This window comes from Orycteropus afer, unplaced genomic scaffold (assembly GCF_000298275.1).
Source record: "Orycteropus afer afer isolate SDZICR_OR568_19922 unplaced genomic scaffold, OryAfe1.0 scaffold00294, whole genome shotgun sequence".
Lineage (NCBI taxonomy): Eukaryota > Metazoa > Chordata > Mammalia > Tubulidentata > Orycteropodidae > Orycteropus > Orycteropus afer.
The window spans coordinates 1,320,604-1,337,193 of NW_006921881.1; the positions used below are offsets into that span (position 1 = coordinate 1,320,604).

The 16,590-nt window shown below is 48.7% G+C and overlaps 1 protein-coding gene across 1 annotated transcript; it reads left to right on the forward strand.

Moving 5' to 3' along the window:
* Positions 1–1,171: 1,171 nt before the first annotated feature.
* BAG6 (BAG cochaperone 6) lies at positions 1,172–11,900 on the forward strand. Its single transcript, XM_042782377.1, has 25 exons — positions 1,172–1,279; positions 3,237–3,354; positions 3,466–3,665; positions 3,908–3,961; positions 4,123–4,197; positions 4,816–5,051; positions 5,509–5,638; positions 6,074–6,271; positions 6,463–6,715; positions 6,990–7,067; positions 7,179–7,286; positions 7,408–7,520; positions 7,621–7,708; positions 7,920–8,203; positions 8,642–8,933; positions 9,091–9,260; positions 9,427–9,480; positions 9,614–9,716; positions 9,807–9,931; positions 10,091–10,237; positions 10,336–10,395; positions 10,500–10,643; positions 10,727–10,834; positions 11,366–11,512; positions 11,805–11,900. Exons 1-25 carry the CDS (start codon positions 1,172–1,174, stop codon positions 11,898–11,900), a joined length of 3,489 nt encoding a protein of 1,162 aa, XP_042638311.1.
* Positions 11,901–16,590: the final 4,690 nt, after the last annotated feature.

Below are 16,590 nucleotides of genomic sequence, written 5' to 3' on the forward strand. Positions count from 1 at the left end.
GAGATCAATGCCTCCTGAAAGTCTCTGCCTGCCAGGACTTTGACATAAATTAAAAGAGGCATAATCCCAAGTCGCCAAACTCCAAGAGCCAAGGAACAGTTCACAGCTTCGAGCAGTTATAGATTTCCATCTGGTAATTTACTTTCAGGGATTTATTGTGGCCACCTCAAACTTCTAGGGCTCAAACGCGCGCGCAGGAGAAGCGGGGTTGGAGGTGGGGCGTGCTTAAGGATGTACGCATGCGTAGTGCAATTTACGCAGGCGCAGTAGGGTCCCCCGGGCGGCGGTGGTGGTGGCTCTTCGGGGTGCTGGGCTTACTCCCATCTAGGCCGGCCCCAGCCCATCTCACCCCCAGGGATTCACTTCGTTGGGGGCTGCGGATTTTTCGTTGTACCCAACAAAAGGAAAGATTGGGGACCTGGGGGTAGCCGGAAGTACCGCCTTGCAATCCCCAAATACGATCGGGGAAACGGAAGTGGCCGACGGTGGCAGGTTGGGGGAGACCGGAAGTGACGGTACCGTGAGGAAGTCGGGGGTGGAGCCGCGGGGTAGTGTGTATGTGAGTGTGTGTGTGTACATATATGAGTGTTTGCGTATGTTTGTGTATATGTGTGTACGTTGTGCTGTGTGTTGAGTGCGCCGCTCTGCAGGATCACCGAGGGAAGGCGGAAGAGGGGGGCAGTCAGCTAACCGGTCCCGCCCCCCGTGAGTGTCCACTGTCTTGTCGTGACTTAGGCGGGTTCGATGGGCGTGGCGCGCGTGCGCGAAGCCACTTTCTCCGCAGTGTCTGGCGCGACCCCCGCTCTCGCAGTGTCCCAGGGTTTGCCCCTGGCCCTTGTCCTATCGCGACCGGTGATAACACTGGTCTCGTGCTTACTTCTCCGCTTCCTAATCCGACCGGCCTTCCCTTATTGTGATTGGCATCGTGGAGCCCCTCCCACCTCCCCGTCCTCCAGCTCCCTATGCCGTCGATCCCCTGCCCTTTGTGTTTCTCTCTCTCTGCCCCAGAATCTGAAGGGGGATGGGGGCGGGTGTGAGAGCGTGTGTTTGTGTGGGAGAAACTTTTTAGATATTGGGGCGGGGACTTAGGCTGGGGAGGCTTCCGGGTATGTAAAATTCGCTACCTTCAACAGCGGACCTCCCTCCATTCTTCCCTAGAGAGCTGTCGGCCATGGAGCCCAATGATAGTACCAGTACCACTATGGAGGAGCCTGACAGCCTGGAGGTGCTGGTGAAGACCCTGGACTCTCAGACTCGGACCTTTATTGTGGGGGCCCAGGTGAGACCCCACTACTTTTGGAAGATACTGATTAGCTCTTTCTTTTGTAGGCACCGTAGTCTAAGGGAAAGGAGCTCTGGTGGCATAGTGCGTAAGGCCAGAAGGTTGGCAGTTCAAACCCACCAGCCATTCTGCAGAAGGAAGACTGGGCAGTCTACTTCTGTAAAGATTTACTGCCTAGGAAACCCAGAAGGGGTTGCTATGATTGGAATCAACTCCATGGCAGTGAGTTTGGTTTTGGTTTGGTGGTGGTGGTTATTTGCCGTCGAGTCAGCCCCGACTCATAGCGACCCCTCCTTGGGTTTCCGAGGCAGTATCACTACGGAAGTAGGATTGCCCAACCTTCCTTCCCAGGAGTGGCTGGTGGGTTTGAACCACCAGCCTTCTGGTTAGCAGTCAAGTGCTTTAGCCACTATGCTACTAGAGCTCCCTTTGGTTTGGTTAGAGCTGATAATCTGGTCCTCCAAATTTCTTGTCATTGATCTGTTTGTTCAGACTCTGTGCAGAACATTTCTGATGTTTCTTGTTTGAAAAGATACGGTTCTGATGAGTGAGGCAGATCTTCTGCCTTCCTCCACTTCTTCAGCATTCATTGCAGAGGGAGATACAGAGAAAGGAGCAGTTAGTGTACCATCATTATAGATGTATGTCAGCCCAAAGAAGCAGACATGGCTCCTGCCTTTGGTAAGAGAAACAGAGCACAAAGACCCAAAACAAAAGTATGTCTTAAAGATGAAAATTGGTCAGGTCTAAACCATAGTTTTTAGGCTAGAAGTCAGAGCTTGTAATGGAAGTAGAGCCCAAATAGACTTCTGAGTGGAATTACTTATATTTGTGGTATAATTTTAATTTCAGTTTCTTGAGTTTAATTTCATGGATACAGCTGTCTATGTCCTTACTCTTAGGATGCTTGGAGACAAAATCGTGAGCAGTTTGGCCCATGGGTTTTTACAACATGATTATATGTGTTGTTGTTGTTGTTGTTGTTGTTGTTATGTGTCATCAAGTCAGACCTGACTCATAGCGACCCCTCCTTGGGTTTCCGAGGCAGTATCACTACGGAAGTAGATTGCCTCATCTTCCTTCCGAGGAGTGGCTGGTGGGTTTGAACCACCAGCCTTCTGGTTAGCAGTCAAGTGCCTTAGGCACTATGCTACCAGAGCTCCTTTGATTATATGTAGTATTTTAAAAAAAAAAAAAAAAAGTGGGCTTTTGTCATAGGTTTATGTAAACATTGTGGTACTTCCTAAGAGTCTGTTGTTAGGATTTTTTTTTTTTTTTTTTCTTTTTTCTGGTTGCACAACGGTTAAGGCATTCAACTACTAACCAAAGTTGAATGGTTCGAACCCATCAGCCCCTCCATGGTAGAAAGAGGCAGCCTGCTTTCCAGCCTTGGAAATCCTATGGGGGTTTCCCTCCCATAAGGGAAAGAGTTCTCCTCTGACCTGTAGGGTTTCTATGAGTTGGAATCTATTCAGTGGCATTGGGTTTGGTTTTCTTAGTTACTCCTTGGTTGGGTCTTCCTTTAATCAGATTCTTCACTTGTCTTCCTTGTTATTTCTCTTATTTTTGAGATTACAGGGTTGTTTGTCGCAAATAAACTCGTGGTATCATTTTGTGTTTGCGGAAGGGTGATTCTCTGGTATCTTGACACATATATTCTCTTTTTTCGGAGCCAAGCATAGGAGGAGAGAGAGGAATGTTGATTAGCATTTCTGTTTCTCGGTCGTGTGATTCTTTTTTGGGCTTAAAACCTGAGCTTCCCTAAATTTTCTTGTCTGTATCTTAACAGGTATTTTCTCAGATATTTGCATAGTAACAGTCTCACAGGCGAGACAGGATGGGGAAGTGATTTTATGATTTTTACCCTTGCTCCCATGAATTAGTTATCACTTTTCTGTTCTTTCTTTTTCCTCCATTCCCTGATTCCTATTCTTGATTTTTTTTCTCCTGGCAGATGAATGTAAAAGAGTTTAAGGAACACATTGCTGCCTCTGTTAGCATCCCCTCTGAGAAACAAAGGCTCATCTACCAGGGGCGTGTTCTGCAGGATGATAAGAAGCTCCAGGAATACAGTAAGGGGGTGGGAGATGGCAGTCAGAGGTTGAGGTTGTTGTGTAGTGGGATGGGCAGAAGTTTACCTGATCATACAGTGTTTTGGTATGTATCTTTTTTATCTCCTATAGATGTTGGAGGAAAGGTTATCCATCTAGTGGAACGGGCTCCTCCTCAGACTCAGCTTCCTTCTTCTGGAGCATCTTCTGGGACAGGGTCTCCCTCAACTACCCATGGTGGAGGACCCCCGCCTGGTACTCGGGGACCTGGGGCCTCTGTTCATGACCGGAATGCCAACAGCTATGTCATGGTTGGAACGTTCAACCTTCCCGTAAGCTTATGTTCCACTTGGGAGGGTTTTTGTGGGTAAAGGGTAGATTTAGTTGTGGTAGTAGCAGGGAGGTTGTAAGATAGGTGTCTTATTCTGTAGATTGGGTTTGGAGGCCCCTGTGATCTGATGTTGGCCTCGATCTTTGAGGGGACAGGGTGGCAGGGCTCCAGAAATTGAGTTGGCAGTGTGGGGGCCTTAGTATTTGGCTTCTCCCAGAGCAACTTCCCTTACCCTTTCCCCAGAGTGACGGCTCTGCTGTGGATGTTCACATCAACATGGAACAGGCCCCAATTCAGGTATCAGGGGGCCTGGGAGGGTCAGGGAAGGGGATCTGGGAGAAGGAGGCCTTGAGGTGGGGTGGACCTGACTGAGGAGATGACTGGGCCTGGTTTAGTAGGTGGTAGAGCTCGTGACTTCATCTCAGAGCTACCCTGATCATCCCTCCTCTTAACCATAGAGTGAGCCCCGTGTTCGGCTGGTGATGGCTCAGCACATGATCAGGGATATACAGACCTTGTTGTCCCGGATGGAGGTAAGTGGGCAGGGCTAGGTAGGGTCTTTCTGTCTCTCTGTGCACCCTTTTTCCCTCTTAGCCTAGGGTTAGTGGCATGACTGGTTATATTCATAGGGTTCTGTCTGCCTCTCTCCTCTGCAGTATTCATTCTTTCAAGCAGGAAAAGTATCTTTGTGAGGCTATCTTGTTCCTGCCAAACCTCTTGGTGTGCCTGGTGTCTGGGAAGATTGTTTCAGACTTTTCAGATAATTCTCATATTATCTTTTCTTCCCGTTAGAAAATGATTCCACTTTTTTAAATTTTCTAATTATCATAGTTAATAATCAGGACCTTGTAATTTTATTAGTTGATATTGTAGCTGGAACCTGTTGCCTTTCACTTTTTTCTCAAGGAAATTGGGAAATCACAATTTCTATTATTTGTTAGTAATTTGTTTTCAAACATTATAAATACTTACTGTGTACATAATTTGTGTAAGTCTTTTATTAATTGCTGAGGAGTCAAAGATCTAGATGCAAAGCCCTGCTTTCGAGAAGCCTAGTGAGAGTATATTCTCCCTCAGTCTCTTTGGACCAGAGTAGTGTTCTACAGTGGTCTGATCCTGCCTTTTGTGTCCTGACTGTCCCCTATCTTCAGTGTCAAGGGGGGCCCCAGGCCCAGCACAGTCAGCCGCCTCCACAGATGCCCACTGCCGCCCCAGAGCCAGTAGCTTTGAGCTCTCAGTCAGAACCTGTCGAAAGTGAAGCCCCTCCTCGGGAGCCTATGGAGGCAGAAGAAGTAGAGGAGCACGCCCCAGCTCAGAGCCCAGAGCTCACCCCTTCTGGTCCAGCCCCTGCAGGCCCGACACCTGTCCCAGAGACAAATGCGCCCAAGTAAGAGACAGGGCACCTACATGGGTGGGGGTTCCTAAATGAAGTATGGGAACTAAGAAAGGTGTGATGGGAGGGAAGGATTGCCTGGAGGTCTTACTTGTGAGGCCAGCTGTGAGGGGCGGGAAGGGCTCTGGTTGTAGGTGAATAAGATAGGACTAGCAGCTGCGGAGAGGCACTGCTGTGTCACCTGCCTATTCCAGTGTCTCCCCTCGGTTCACACGGGCCCCATCTCTGCTATATAGGAGTGTGCGGTGGAGAGGCTAGATAGTATCTTCTCCACATTTTCCTGAGGAAGTAGGAGGGTGGCAAAGCACAGAATCTCTATTACTCCAGGAAGGGATTGGGTTTGTGGTCTGGGAGGCCAGGGAGAGACAGAGCAGATGTGTGGTCCCTGTTGACAGCAAGATTGGGAGTCTGAGGAAAGCCCTGGTTCACTGTGTCTTGGGGTTCCCCACAGCCATCCTTCCCCCACGGAGTATGTCGAGGTGCTCCAGGAGTTGCAGCGGCTAGAGAGCCGCCTCCAGCCCTTCCTCCAGCGCTATTATGAAGTTCTGGGTGCTGCCGCCACCACGGACTATAACAACAATGTGAGCCCTCCCACACCTCACCCCAGAACTCCCTGAATAGAACAGGCTGGAATATAGATATTCCACACCTCCCCAAAAAAGGCATTGCTTGCAATGAAATGTCTTGTTTTAAATATGCAAGTCGATCATTTCTTTTTTTTTTTTTTGTAGGGAGGGTAGTACTATCATTGTACTATTTTTCTAAGTGAATTTTTTAGGGAGCTTATGAAGCAAGAGAGATCAGTGGGTATTGACTTACTGGTTCACTGTAGAGCTTAATAGGAAATTCTTTGTGCATCTGAAACATAACTTGGAAAGACTTGGTCTACCCAGAAGCTCTCAAGCATGGGACTGAGGTTTAGAGGCATGGCCCCTTCAGAAAACACTAATTCTTTTTTTAGTGAGGTAAGTTCCTGCAATGATAGTCTCTGTTTCTCTGTTTGGTGTGGCATACAGCACGAGGGCCGTGAGGAGGACCAGCGGTTGATCAATTTGGTGGGGGAAAGTCTGCGGTTGCTGGGCAACACCTTTGTGGCACTGTCTGACCTGCGCTGCAACCTGGCCTGTGCACCCCCACGGCACCTGCATGTGGTCCGGCCCATGTCTCACTACACCACCCCCATGGTGCTCCAGCAGGCAGCTATTCCCATCCAGGTGGGCCAGAGAGCCTGGCTAGAGGGACTGTGGAAGGTAAACCCAGGGTGGCTCTTAGGTTTGAAGGACGTTAAAAGAGGAGGAGACTTAAGAAACATTGATATGAAGCCTTGGGGAAATCTTAACAGGTCTTCTGTTTGGGCTTTTATGTTTTTCTTACTTCTGCCTGTGTGTCTGTCTGTCTTCTCCAGATCAATGTGGGGACGACTGTGACCATGACAGGGAATGGGACTCGGCCCCCCCAGGCTGCAAACGCGGAGGCACCTCCCTCTGGTCCTGGGCAGGCCTCGTCCCTGGCTCCCTCGTCTACCACTGTTGAGTCCTCAACTGAGGGGGTACCCCCCCAGGGCCCAGCTCCCCCGCCAGCTGCCAGCCACCCAAGGGTCATTCGCATTTCCCACCAGAGTGTGGAACCCGTGGTCATGATGCACATGAACATTCAAGGTGAGTTAGGACCTGGCAGGGAATAGTAGTAGGAGGAGGGCAGGTGAAGTTGGTGTTGTGGGGTGAGGGAGTGAGAATGGAGAAGGGCCAGGCTGGAGCTGATGGTAACCTAGGGACCAGAGTAGTAGAAAGTATGTATGAGAGGGAAAGAAGGGAAATGTATGCTTTCTGGTCAGGGGATTGCGACTTGGAGGATGACTGATCTTGGGAGGATGCTGATAGGCCTCACCCAGCTCACTTCAGTGCTGTTCTCTCTGTCTGTCTTCCTATCCAGATTCTGGCACACAAACTGGTGGAGTTCCAAATGCTCCCACTGGCCCCCTTGGACCCCCTGGTCATGGCCAAACTCTGGGTAAGAGTAAGGGCATCAGAGCAGGTTGAGCTCTGGGTAGAGAAGGGGCAGGGCCGAGTGGGTGGGTTGAAGGGGGTCCAGGTTCAAGGTTACATCAGACCCGCCCCCCAGGCTCCACCCTCATCCAGCTGCCCTCCCTGCCCCCTGAGTTCATGCACGCCGTCGCCCACCAGATCACTCATCAGGCCATGGTGGCAGCTGTTGCCTCCGCGGCCACAGGTAATGAGCTGGAAGGGGAGGCCTGGGAGGTGGGGCATGGTCCAAGATGGTGGGTACTGTTGGTTGGGTGGGCAAGGGCCCAGCCTTCAGCCCTCTTTGGTCTCTCCTCTGTCACCCACAGGACAGCAGGTGCCAGGCTTCCCAACAGCTCCGACCCGGGTGGTGATTGCTCGGCCCACACCTCCACAGGCTCGCCCTTCTCATCCTGGGGGTCCTCCGGTCTCTGGGGCGCTGGTGAGTAGAGGGGAGGGTTCCAGTGGGAGGAGTCTGGGGGAGAATCCTGTATAGTGAATGGCAAAGGGAAGACTAACAGTCTTTCTCTATTCTCTTCCAGCAGGGCACTGGGCTGGGTACCAATGCCTCTTTGGCCCAGATGGTGAGCGGCCTCGTGGGGCAGCTTCTTATGCAGCCGGTCCTTGTGGGTAAGTGTCACTCTTCCCCACTTCAAACTCTGGGGTTTCCACTTCTTTGAAGTTTTGACACTCCCTTCCTCGTTTGCTCACTGACACTTTCAAGTTCTTTCTCTCTGTATTTGCTTTGTTTTTGCTTTCCTGCTGGAAAGATCATAAGTGGGTCGTGCTGTGGTGTCTTGTTTTTCTTCAGATTTCAGTTTTCTCCCTTTGGTCCCTGCAGCTCAAGGGACCCCAGGAATGGCTCCACCTCCAGCCCCTGCCACAGCTTCAGCCAGTGCCGGCACCACCAACACAGCTACCACTGCTGGTCCTGCCCCTGGGGGTCCTGCCCAGCCTCCACCCCCTCAACCCTCCGCAGCCGATCTTCAGATCTCTCAGCTCCTGGGGAACCTCCTGGGACCAGCAGGGCCAGGGGCTGGAGGGCCTGGCATGGCTTCCCCTACCATCACCGTGGCAATGCCTGGTGTCCCTGCCTTTCTTCAGGGCATGACTGACTTCCTGCAGGTGAGTACCTGGTTTAACCTTTACCTCAGCCTTTCTCTCCCTTAGTCAGTCAGTGGTACCTAGTTGCCATTATACAACTACTATGCTGCAGCCCCCTGGTGGCATGCCAGAGTGGGAAGGAACTCTGGAAATTCATTGACTCTGAGCCCTCCAATTTGAAGAGGGGGAAATAAGATTCAGAGAGAGAAAAGTACTGTAATTAATGTTATTGTTTCATGATTTTACCCATTCAGAAGTGGAGGGCTTGTTGCTCCTAACCCTCCCATTGAACCCTGCTCTTGAACTTGCTTATGAGTATTTGGCTTTGAGGAGTAATGACCAGACTTTAAGTCCCCACTTCCTAGACACCTGTTGATGTGTGCTCTCCTGCTACCACTTTATGTCCTTGTGCCAATTCTCACCTAACTTTCTGTATTTTATTGCTTCTTTGCTTGCCAGGCAACACAGACGGCCCCTCCACCTCCTCCACCTCCTCCACCGCCACCCCCTGCCCCAGAGCAGCAGGCCACACCCCCAGCAGGCTCCCCTTCTGGAGGTGCAGGGAGTCCTGGGGGCCTGGGTCCTGAGAGTCTGCCACCGGAGTTTTTCACCTCAGTGGTGCAGGGTGTGCTGAGCTCCCTGCTAGGCTCCTTGGGAGCCCGGGCTGGCAGCAGTGAAAGTATTGCTGCCTTCATACAACGCCTCAGTGGATCCAGCAACATCTTTGAGCCTGGGGCTGATGGGGCCCTTGGTGAGCATAAGGGGGGTACCTTGGCCTTCCTCAAGAAGGGGCAACCAGAGGACTATAGATAGTCTTTGTTTAGAGGGTATTCCCAAAATGGGGTGAGGCTGATGGCTGGGCAGGCCAGGTGGTGAAGGTCATTGCTAATTTCAGCTCTTGCCCCTAGGATTTTTCGGGGCTCTGCTCTCTCTCTTGTGCCAGAACTTCTCCATGGTGGATGTGGTAATGCTTCTCCACGGGCATTTCCAGCCGCTACAGCGACTCCAGCCTCAGCTGCGATCCTTCTTCCACCAGCACTATCTGGGTGGCCAGGAACCCACATCTGGTAACATCCGGGTAAATGAAAGCCCTGGGCCCCAGAGCCATTTTCTCTTTCACCTTCAATTCCTTATTCCTGGCTCTGCTTATCTGTCAGTTAAAGCTGCCTAAACCGTGGGGTGGTAGCAGGGAAGTGTCTTGAGGAGTGGGACTTGGGACTAAACCTGTGTTGTTCCCCCTGTAGACGGCAACCCACACATTGATCACTGGGCTAGAGGAATATGTGCGGGAGAGTTTTGTGAGTAGTTCTCCCCACTTTCCCTCTTTTTCTGGCCTGGTCAGGGTGGCTGCTATTCCTTACCTCCCTCCTTTTTGACTCCTGATCGCTTAGCGGTCCTGATTTTGGGATCTTTGTGTGTTTTGTTGCTTAGTCTTTGGTGCAGGTTCAGCCAGGTGTGGATATTATCCGGACAAACCTGGAATTTCTCCAGGAGCAGTTTAATAGCATTGCTGCCCACGTACTGCACTGCACAGGTCAGAGTGGCTGGACCAGGGCACATGGGATGTGCTGGAGGGGTAGGGCGGCCAGATGCTAGCTTTCATTACCTCCTGTCTTGCCCACAGACAGTGGATTTGGGGCCCGGTTGCTAGAGTTGTGTAACCAGGGCCTGTTTGAATGCCTGGCGCTGAACCTGCACTGCTTAGGGGGACAGCAGATGGAACTTGCCTCCGTCATCAATGGCCGAATCGTAAGCACCATCCATCCCTGCTTCCTCAGGTTTCCATTCTCTTTAGTATCTTACAGTTTTCTTTTTTTCTCCTCCAAACTGTTATCTTACACCCTGGATCTAGTTTTCAGAGGCTGGTTGGGGTTTTGTTTATGTGCTGGCCTGTTTTCTTTCTCTCAGCGCCGCATGTCTCGTGGGGTGAATCCATCCTTGGTGAGCTGGCTGACCACTATGATGGGACTGCGGCTTCAGGTGGTACTAGAGCATATGCCTGTAGGCCCTGATGCCATCCTTAGATATGTTCGCAGGGTTGGTGACCCCCCCCAGGTAAGGGACATAATTCATGGGCTGTGGGACCAGGGGACTGGAGGGAACTGGAGAGATCTGAGAGGGCCTTTTGTGTTGGTCTCCTTCCAATTTCACAGGTTCTTCCTGAGGAGCCAATGGAAGTTCAGGGAGCAGAGAGAACTTCTCCTGAGCCCCAGGTACTAGGGAGAGGTTGAGGGGTCAGATAATGTGGAGGGCTAGAGCAAGATGACTAGAGGCTGAGAATTCTGCAGCCTGGATCTTCCTGCTTTCTGACTCGCAGCGGGAGAATGCTTCCCCAGCCCCAGGAACAACAGCCGAAGAGGTCATGTCCCGAGGCCCACCCCCTGCCCCTGAAGGGGGCTCCCGAGATGAGCAGGATGGAGCAGCAGCTGAGACAGAACCTTGGGCAGCTGCAGTCCCACCAGTAAGTGTTAGGAGGTGACCTGGTGGGCCAGGGCAGCTGAGTTTTGGGAAGCACTACTTCACTTGCCTTATTTTCTACCCTAGGAATGGGTCCCCATTATCCAGCAGGACATTCAGAGCCAACGGAAGGTGAAACCCCAACCCCCCCTGAGTGATGCCTACCTCAGCGGTATGCCTGCCAAAAGACGCAAGGTTGGTTTGCCTCTTTCCTGAGGATTCCTCTTTACCTAAATTCCCTGTCATGCTTAGACTCAAACTCTTTAAAATTGGAAGGAATGTTTCCTTTAGTCTCCTTCAGTTGATGAGGAAATATTTCTGGGACTTTTATTTGTTCAAGGTTCTTAAACCACACAGGACTTTGCCTTATTCTGTTTTTTAGCAGTCCTGTCTTAGTCTGTCAGCTTCCTAATTCACAAGTGACTCTGCCCATTTTCCTTAAGGAGGGCTTCTCATGTGATTGATGAGTGAACACTGAATCCTGGCTGGCTTGGCCTGTCCCATTCCTCTTTATTTTGAAAAGCAAGTTCAGCACATCTGAACACTTTCTGGCCAGAGCCAGAAAGAATTAGGAAGGTATTTCTGTTGTGAAAACCACCTGTGGATTGTTTCCCTTCTCTCCACTAGCATGGAGACTCAGTGGTTGACTCATGGAAAGGGTGAGCTGGGTGGTGGCATTAGATCTGACCTTGATCCTCTTTTTCCCTCCCCAACCCCGTGCCTCAGACGATGCAGGGTGAGGGCCCCCAGCTGCTTCTGTCAGAGGCCGTGAGCCGGGCAGCTAAGGCAGCCGGAGCTCGGCCCCTGACGAGCCCAGAGAGCCTGAGCCGGGACCTGGAGGCACCAGAGGTTCAGGAGAGCTACAGGCAGCAGGTGCCCCCATCTTGAAGCAGAATAGGGATGGTGTAGTGGGAGGGGTTGGGCTAGGGTCCCTTTTATCCCTCCTTTCAGAGATGAACTTGTCAGTTTGGGGCTACCACTTCATATTGTTAAAGTGTATTTTCCTAGTGGCATTGGGAAGACCCAGTGATGCCTTTTGGGCTTTGATAGCTTGTGTGTGGCTGATGGGGGAGTGTTAGTTCCCAAGGGATGGACTTAAATACTTGCTGGGACCAGAGAGCTTCAGCCAGTGTTTCTCCAACTTGTCTGCTCTCTCTTCCTCTAGCTCCGGTCTGACATACAAAAGCGACTGCAGGAAGACCCCAACTACAGCCCCCAGCGTTTCCCCAATGCCCACCGGGCCTTTGCTGATGATCCTTAGTTCTTTGCTCTATGGTCCTGCCTCATCAGGGGACCGTTTCCCCCCACTTCCTTCACAGTATTTAAGAAATAAAGGTCGGATTTTCTGGCTCTTCAGTCTCTAAATTGTTGTTAAGTACTCTAAATCCTTTAATCTTGTATGAACTTTTTAAAATAACTCCCTAGAAACCCAGCCTAGTTGCACAATGATTAAGCACTCAACTGCGACCTGAAAGGTCCGCTGTTGGAGGGAGAAAAGAGCTGACAGTCAACTCCCTTAGATCACACCCTAGGAAATCCTGTGGGACATTCTGTCATCACAATCAAGTCTAGAATCCATTCTGCCACACAATAGGAACCTAGCTATACCATTAAGTTTTTAGCATCTCCCTACAAACATGTATGTACTAGTGTGTCTCCTTCTGTAGTACAACACCGAAATAGCCAAGTTTTGACAGTTGAACATTTTCAGGAAACTTACAAAAGCATCTTGCCTGTAAAAGACCTGAGTTTTGAGAGAGAGAAGAAACCTATTCCAGGTACATGCTAGGATACCAAACCAAACTCAACTGCCATCAAGTTGGTTCCAACTCAGTGACATACAGCAAATTTCAGAAGCTGTAAATCTTTACAGAAGTAGATCGCCCCATCTTCTGCCTGTGGAGCGGCTGGTAGTTTGAACTGCTGACCTATTGCTTGACAGCCAAATGCCTTATCCACTGTGCCGCCAGAATTATTCGTAGGATAGGGCTCTCAAATTAGCCAGCAGTCAACCTTTTAATCAAGTAGCTGCAAACCTAGTCTTAGCATGCCTAGTAGGCAGCTACACCACATGGAACTCAGCCAACTCACACCCACCACTGGGTCTGTATCCAGTTCTACAAGTTCCCTGGTGATGAGCTTGGCTATCAAGGCAATGACCACCATGTTGTTAGGTGCCAGAGTCATCTCTGCCTCATAGCGACCCTATCCACAGCAGAATGAAACACTGCCTGGTCTGCACCATCTCCGTGACCCTTGCTATACTCAAGCCCAGCGCTGCAGCCACTGTGTCAGTCCATCTCGTTGAAGGCCTTCTCTTTCATCAACCCTCCACCTTACCAAGCCTGACGTCCATCTCCAGGGGAATGGTCCCTTCTGATAATGTGACCAAAGTAGGTGAGATGAAGTCTGGCTATTCTCCCTTCCAAAGAACATTCTGGCTGTACTTCCTCCAGGACCTATTTGTTAGTTCTTTTAGCAGTCTGTGTTATTTTCAGCATTCTTTGCCAGCACCACAACTCAAAAGCATCAACTCTTCGGTCTTCCTTATTCATTGTCCAGCTCTCCCATGCATATGAGGTGATTGAAAATACCATGGCTTGTGTCAGGTGCAATTTCTTTGGTCTTCCTTTTTCATTGTCCAGCTCTCCCATGCATATGATGAGGTGATTGAAAATCCATGGCTAGTGTCAGGTGCACCTTAGTCCTCAAGGAGACATCTTTACTCTTTAGCACTTGAAAGAGGTCCTTTGCAGCCAATTTGCCCAGTGCTATATGTTACATAGGGGAGCTCTGGTAGCATAGTGGCTAAGGCACTTGACTGCTAACCAGAAGGCTGGCAGTTCAAACCCACCAGCCACTCCTCAGAAGGAAGATGGGGCAATCTACTTCCGTAGTGATACTGCCTCAGAAACCCAAGGAGGGGTTGCTATGGGTCGGGTCCGACTCGACGGCACATAACAACATATGTTACATTGTCTGATGACTGCTGCTTCTGTTGGTGTCAATTGTAGACTCAAACAATGTGAAGTCTTTGACAACTTCAATCTTTTCTCCATTTATTGTGATGCTGCTTATTGGTCCAGTTGTGAGAATTTTTGTTTTCTTTATATTGAGATGTAATCCATACTTCAGACTGTATTCTTCAGTCTTCTTCATCAGTAAGTGCTTCAAGTCATCCTCACTTTCAGCAAGCAAAGTTGTGTCATCAGTGTATCTCAGGTTGTTAATGATTCTTCCTCCAATCATGATACCATGTTCTTCTTCATATAGTCCAGCTTCTTGGATTAATTGCTCAGCATATAGATTGAGTAAGTGTGGTAAAGGATACAGCCCTGATGCACTCCCTTCCTGATTTAAAAAATGTGCAGTGTCCCCTTATTCTATTCAAACGACAGCCTCCTGGTCTATGTACAGGTTCCTCATGAGTACAATTAAGTGTTCTGGCATTCTCATTCTTAATGTTATCCACTTTCGTTATGATCCACACAATCAAATGCTTTTGCATAGTCAATAAAACACAAACATCTTTCTGGTATTCTTTGAGCCAAGATCCATCTGACATCAGCAATGATACCCCTCATTCCACATCTTCTTCTGAATCCAGCTTGCATTTCTGGAAGTTCTGTCAATACTGCAACTGTTTTTATATTGTCTGCAGTAAGATTTTACTTGCATGTGATACTAATGACGTTGTTCGGTAATTTCCACATTCTGTGGGATTACGTTTCTTTGGAATGGGTACATAGCTGAGTGAGTGCCTCCAGCGGGCATCTGTTTGTTGAAACATCTCAGTGGGTATTCTGTCAATTCCTGGAGCCTTGTTCTTTGCCAATTCCTTCAGTGCAGCTTTGACTTCTTCCTTCAGTACCACTGAAGATCTACCAGTTCTTTTTGATACAGTGAGTTTGTGTATTCCTTCCATCTTCTTTTGACGGTTCCTGCATCATTCAATATTTTGCTCATAGAATCCTGCAATATTGCAATTCAAGGCTTAATTTTTTTCCTCAATTATTTCAGCTTGAGACATGCTGAATGTGTTCTTCCCTTTTGGTTTTTGAACTCTAGGTCTCTGCACATTTCATTATAGTGATTGTTGTTGTCTGCTCAAGCTGCTCTTTGAAATCTTCTGTTCAGCTCTTTTGTCTTGTCATTTTGTCCATTTGCTTTAGCTACTCTCCATTCAAGGGCAAGTTTCAGTCTCTTCTGACATCCATTTTGGTGTTTTCTTCTTTTCTCATCTTTTTACTGACCTCTTGCTTTCTTCATGGACAGATGATGTTCTTGATGTCATCCCACAATTATTCTGGTTTTCGGTCATTGGTGTTCAATGCATCAAATCCACAGATAGTCTCTAAATTCAGGAGGGATATATATAATCAAGGTCATATTTGGGCTCTCATGGACTTAATTGTCTTCAAGTTGAACTTGCATATGAGCAGTTGATGGTCTATTCCACAATCAGCTCCTGGCCTTGTTTTGGCTGTAGATAGTAAGCTTTTCCATCACCTCTTGCTACAGATGTAGTCAATCTGATTCCCGTTTACTCCACCTGGTGAAGTCCACGTATATAGCTGTTTGTTTTATGTTTTGTTGAACAAAGGTATTTGCAATGAGTAAGTTGTTGGTCTTGCAAAATTCTATCATGCAATCTCCAGTGTTATTTCTGTCACTAAGGCCAAATTTTCCAAGTACCAGTGATTCGTTTCCAACTCTTGCATTCCAGTCACCAGTGATAATTAACGCATTTTGATTGTGTGTTTGGTCAATTTCAGACTGTAGAAGTTGATAAAAATCTTCAATTTCCTCATCTTTGGCTTTGCTGTTTGGTCTGTATATTTGAATAGTAGTGTTATTAACTGGTCTTCCTTGTGGGCGTATGGATATTATCTTAACAGCATTGCACTTCAGGACAGATCATGAAACATCCTTTGCGATGATGATCAGTGCCACACCATTCCTCTTCAAATAGTCATTCCTGGGGTAGTACATCATGTAGTTGTCTGATTCAGATTGGCCAAAATCGGTCCATTTCAGCTAATGTCTAGGATATCAATCTTTATGCACTCCATTTCATTTTTTACAACTTCCAATTTTCCTAGATTCATACTTCGTACATGCCATGTTCCAATTATTAAAGGATGTTTGCAGCTGTTTCTCAATTTGAGTTGTGCCATGTTAGCAAATGGAGGCCTTGAAAGCTTTTATCTGTATCAAGGTCGGTTCTACTCTAAGGTAGCTCTTCCCCAGTCACATTTTGAGTGCTTTCCAACCTAAGAGATCTGTCTTCCTGCACTGTATTGGATACTGTTTCCAGGTTATTCAAAGTTGCCCAATAATGTATTAGACATGGTTTTTCTGCTATTGATAAGGTTTTCCATGGCCAATTCTTTGAGAAGTGGCTGGGCTCTTCCTTCTTCCTAGTCTGTCAGTCTATAGGCTGCACTGAAACCTGTGCACCATGTGCAAACCTGGTGTTTCAAACACTGGTGGCACAGCCTCAAGCCTCACAGCAACACCCAAGCCACCACAGTATAACAAACTGACAGACAAGTTTGTTTTCCGTAACTACTCAAAACCCCTCTGCCCTCCCTTACCTGGATCCTGCCATTTTCTTGTCCCTGTCATTCCTTCCCTTTCTTGCCTCTGGGGTGGAGCTCCTTAATAATGTTATTGTGGACCAAAGTGGGACATGGCTACAAATCTTGCCACCACTTTTGAGCAATGGACATTTAGTTTCCTCCTCTTTTAGTACAATGCTATTTCAACAGAATGTGGTAAGGGGTGTTCTAAGGTCAGGTCATAGGTTCTGCAGCTCCCACTTCGGTCTCTTAGGACATTGGCCCAGATATTTAAGAAGATTGACAATACTTTAGGCCATGTAGAACCAAGGGCTGATGGTCCAGTGGGGCTCCACCTCCCAGGTATCCCAGCTAGCTGAGGGCAATATG

Coding starts and splice junctions, on each gene's coding strand:
- BAG6 (XM_042782377.1), top strand. CDS start 1,172: ATGGAGCCCAATGATAGTACCAGTACCACTATGGAGGAGCCTGACAGC. Junction 1,280..3,236: donor CCTTTATTGTGGGGGCCCAG/GTGAGACCCCAC, acceptor TTCTCCTGGCAG/ATGAATGTAAAAGAGTTTAA. Junction 6,272..6,462: donor AGGCAGCTATTCCCATCCAG/GTGGGCCAGAGA, acceptor TGTCTTCTCCAG/ATCAATGTGGGGACGACTGT.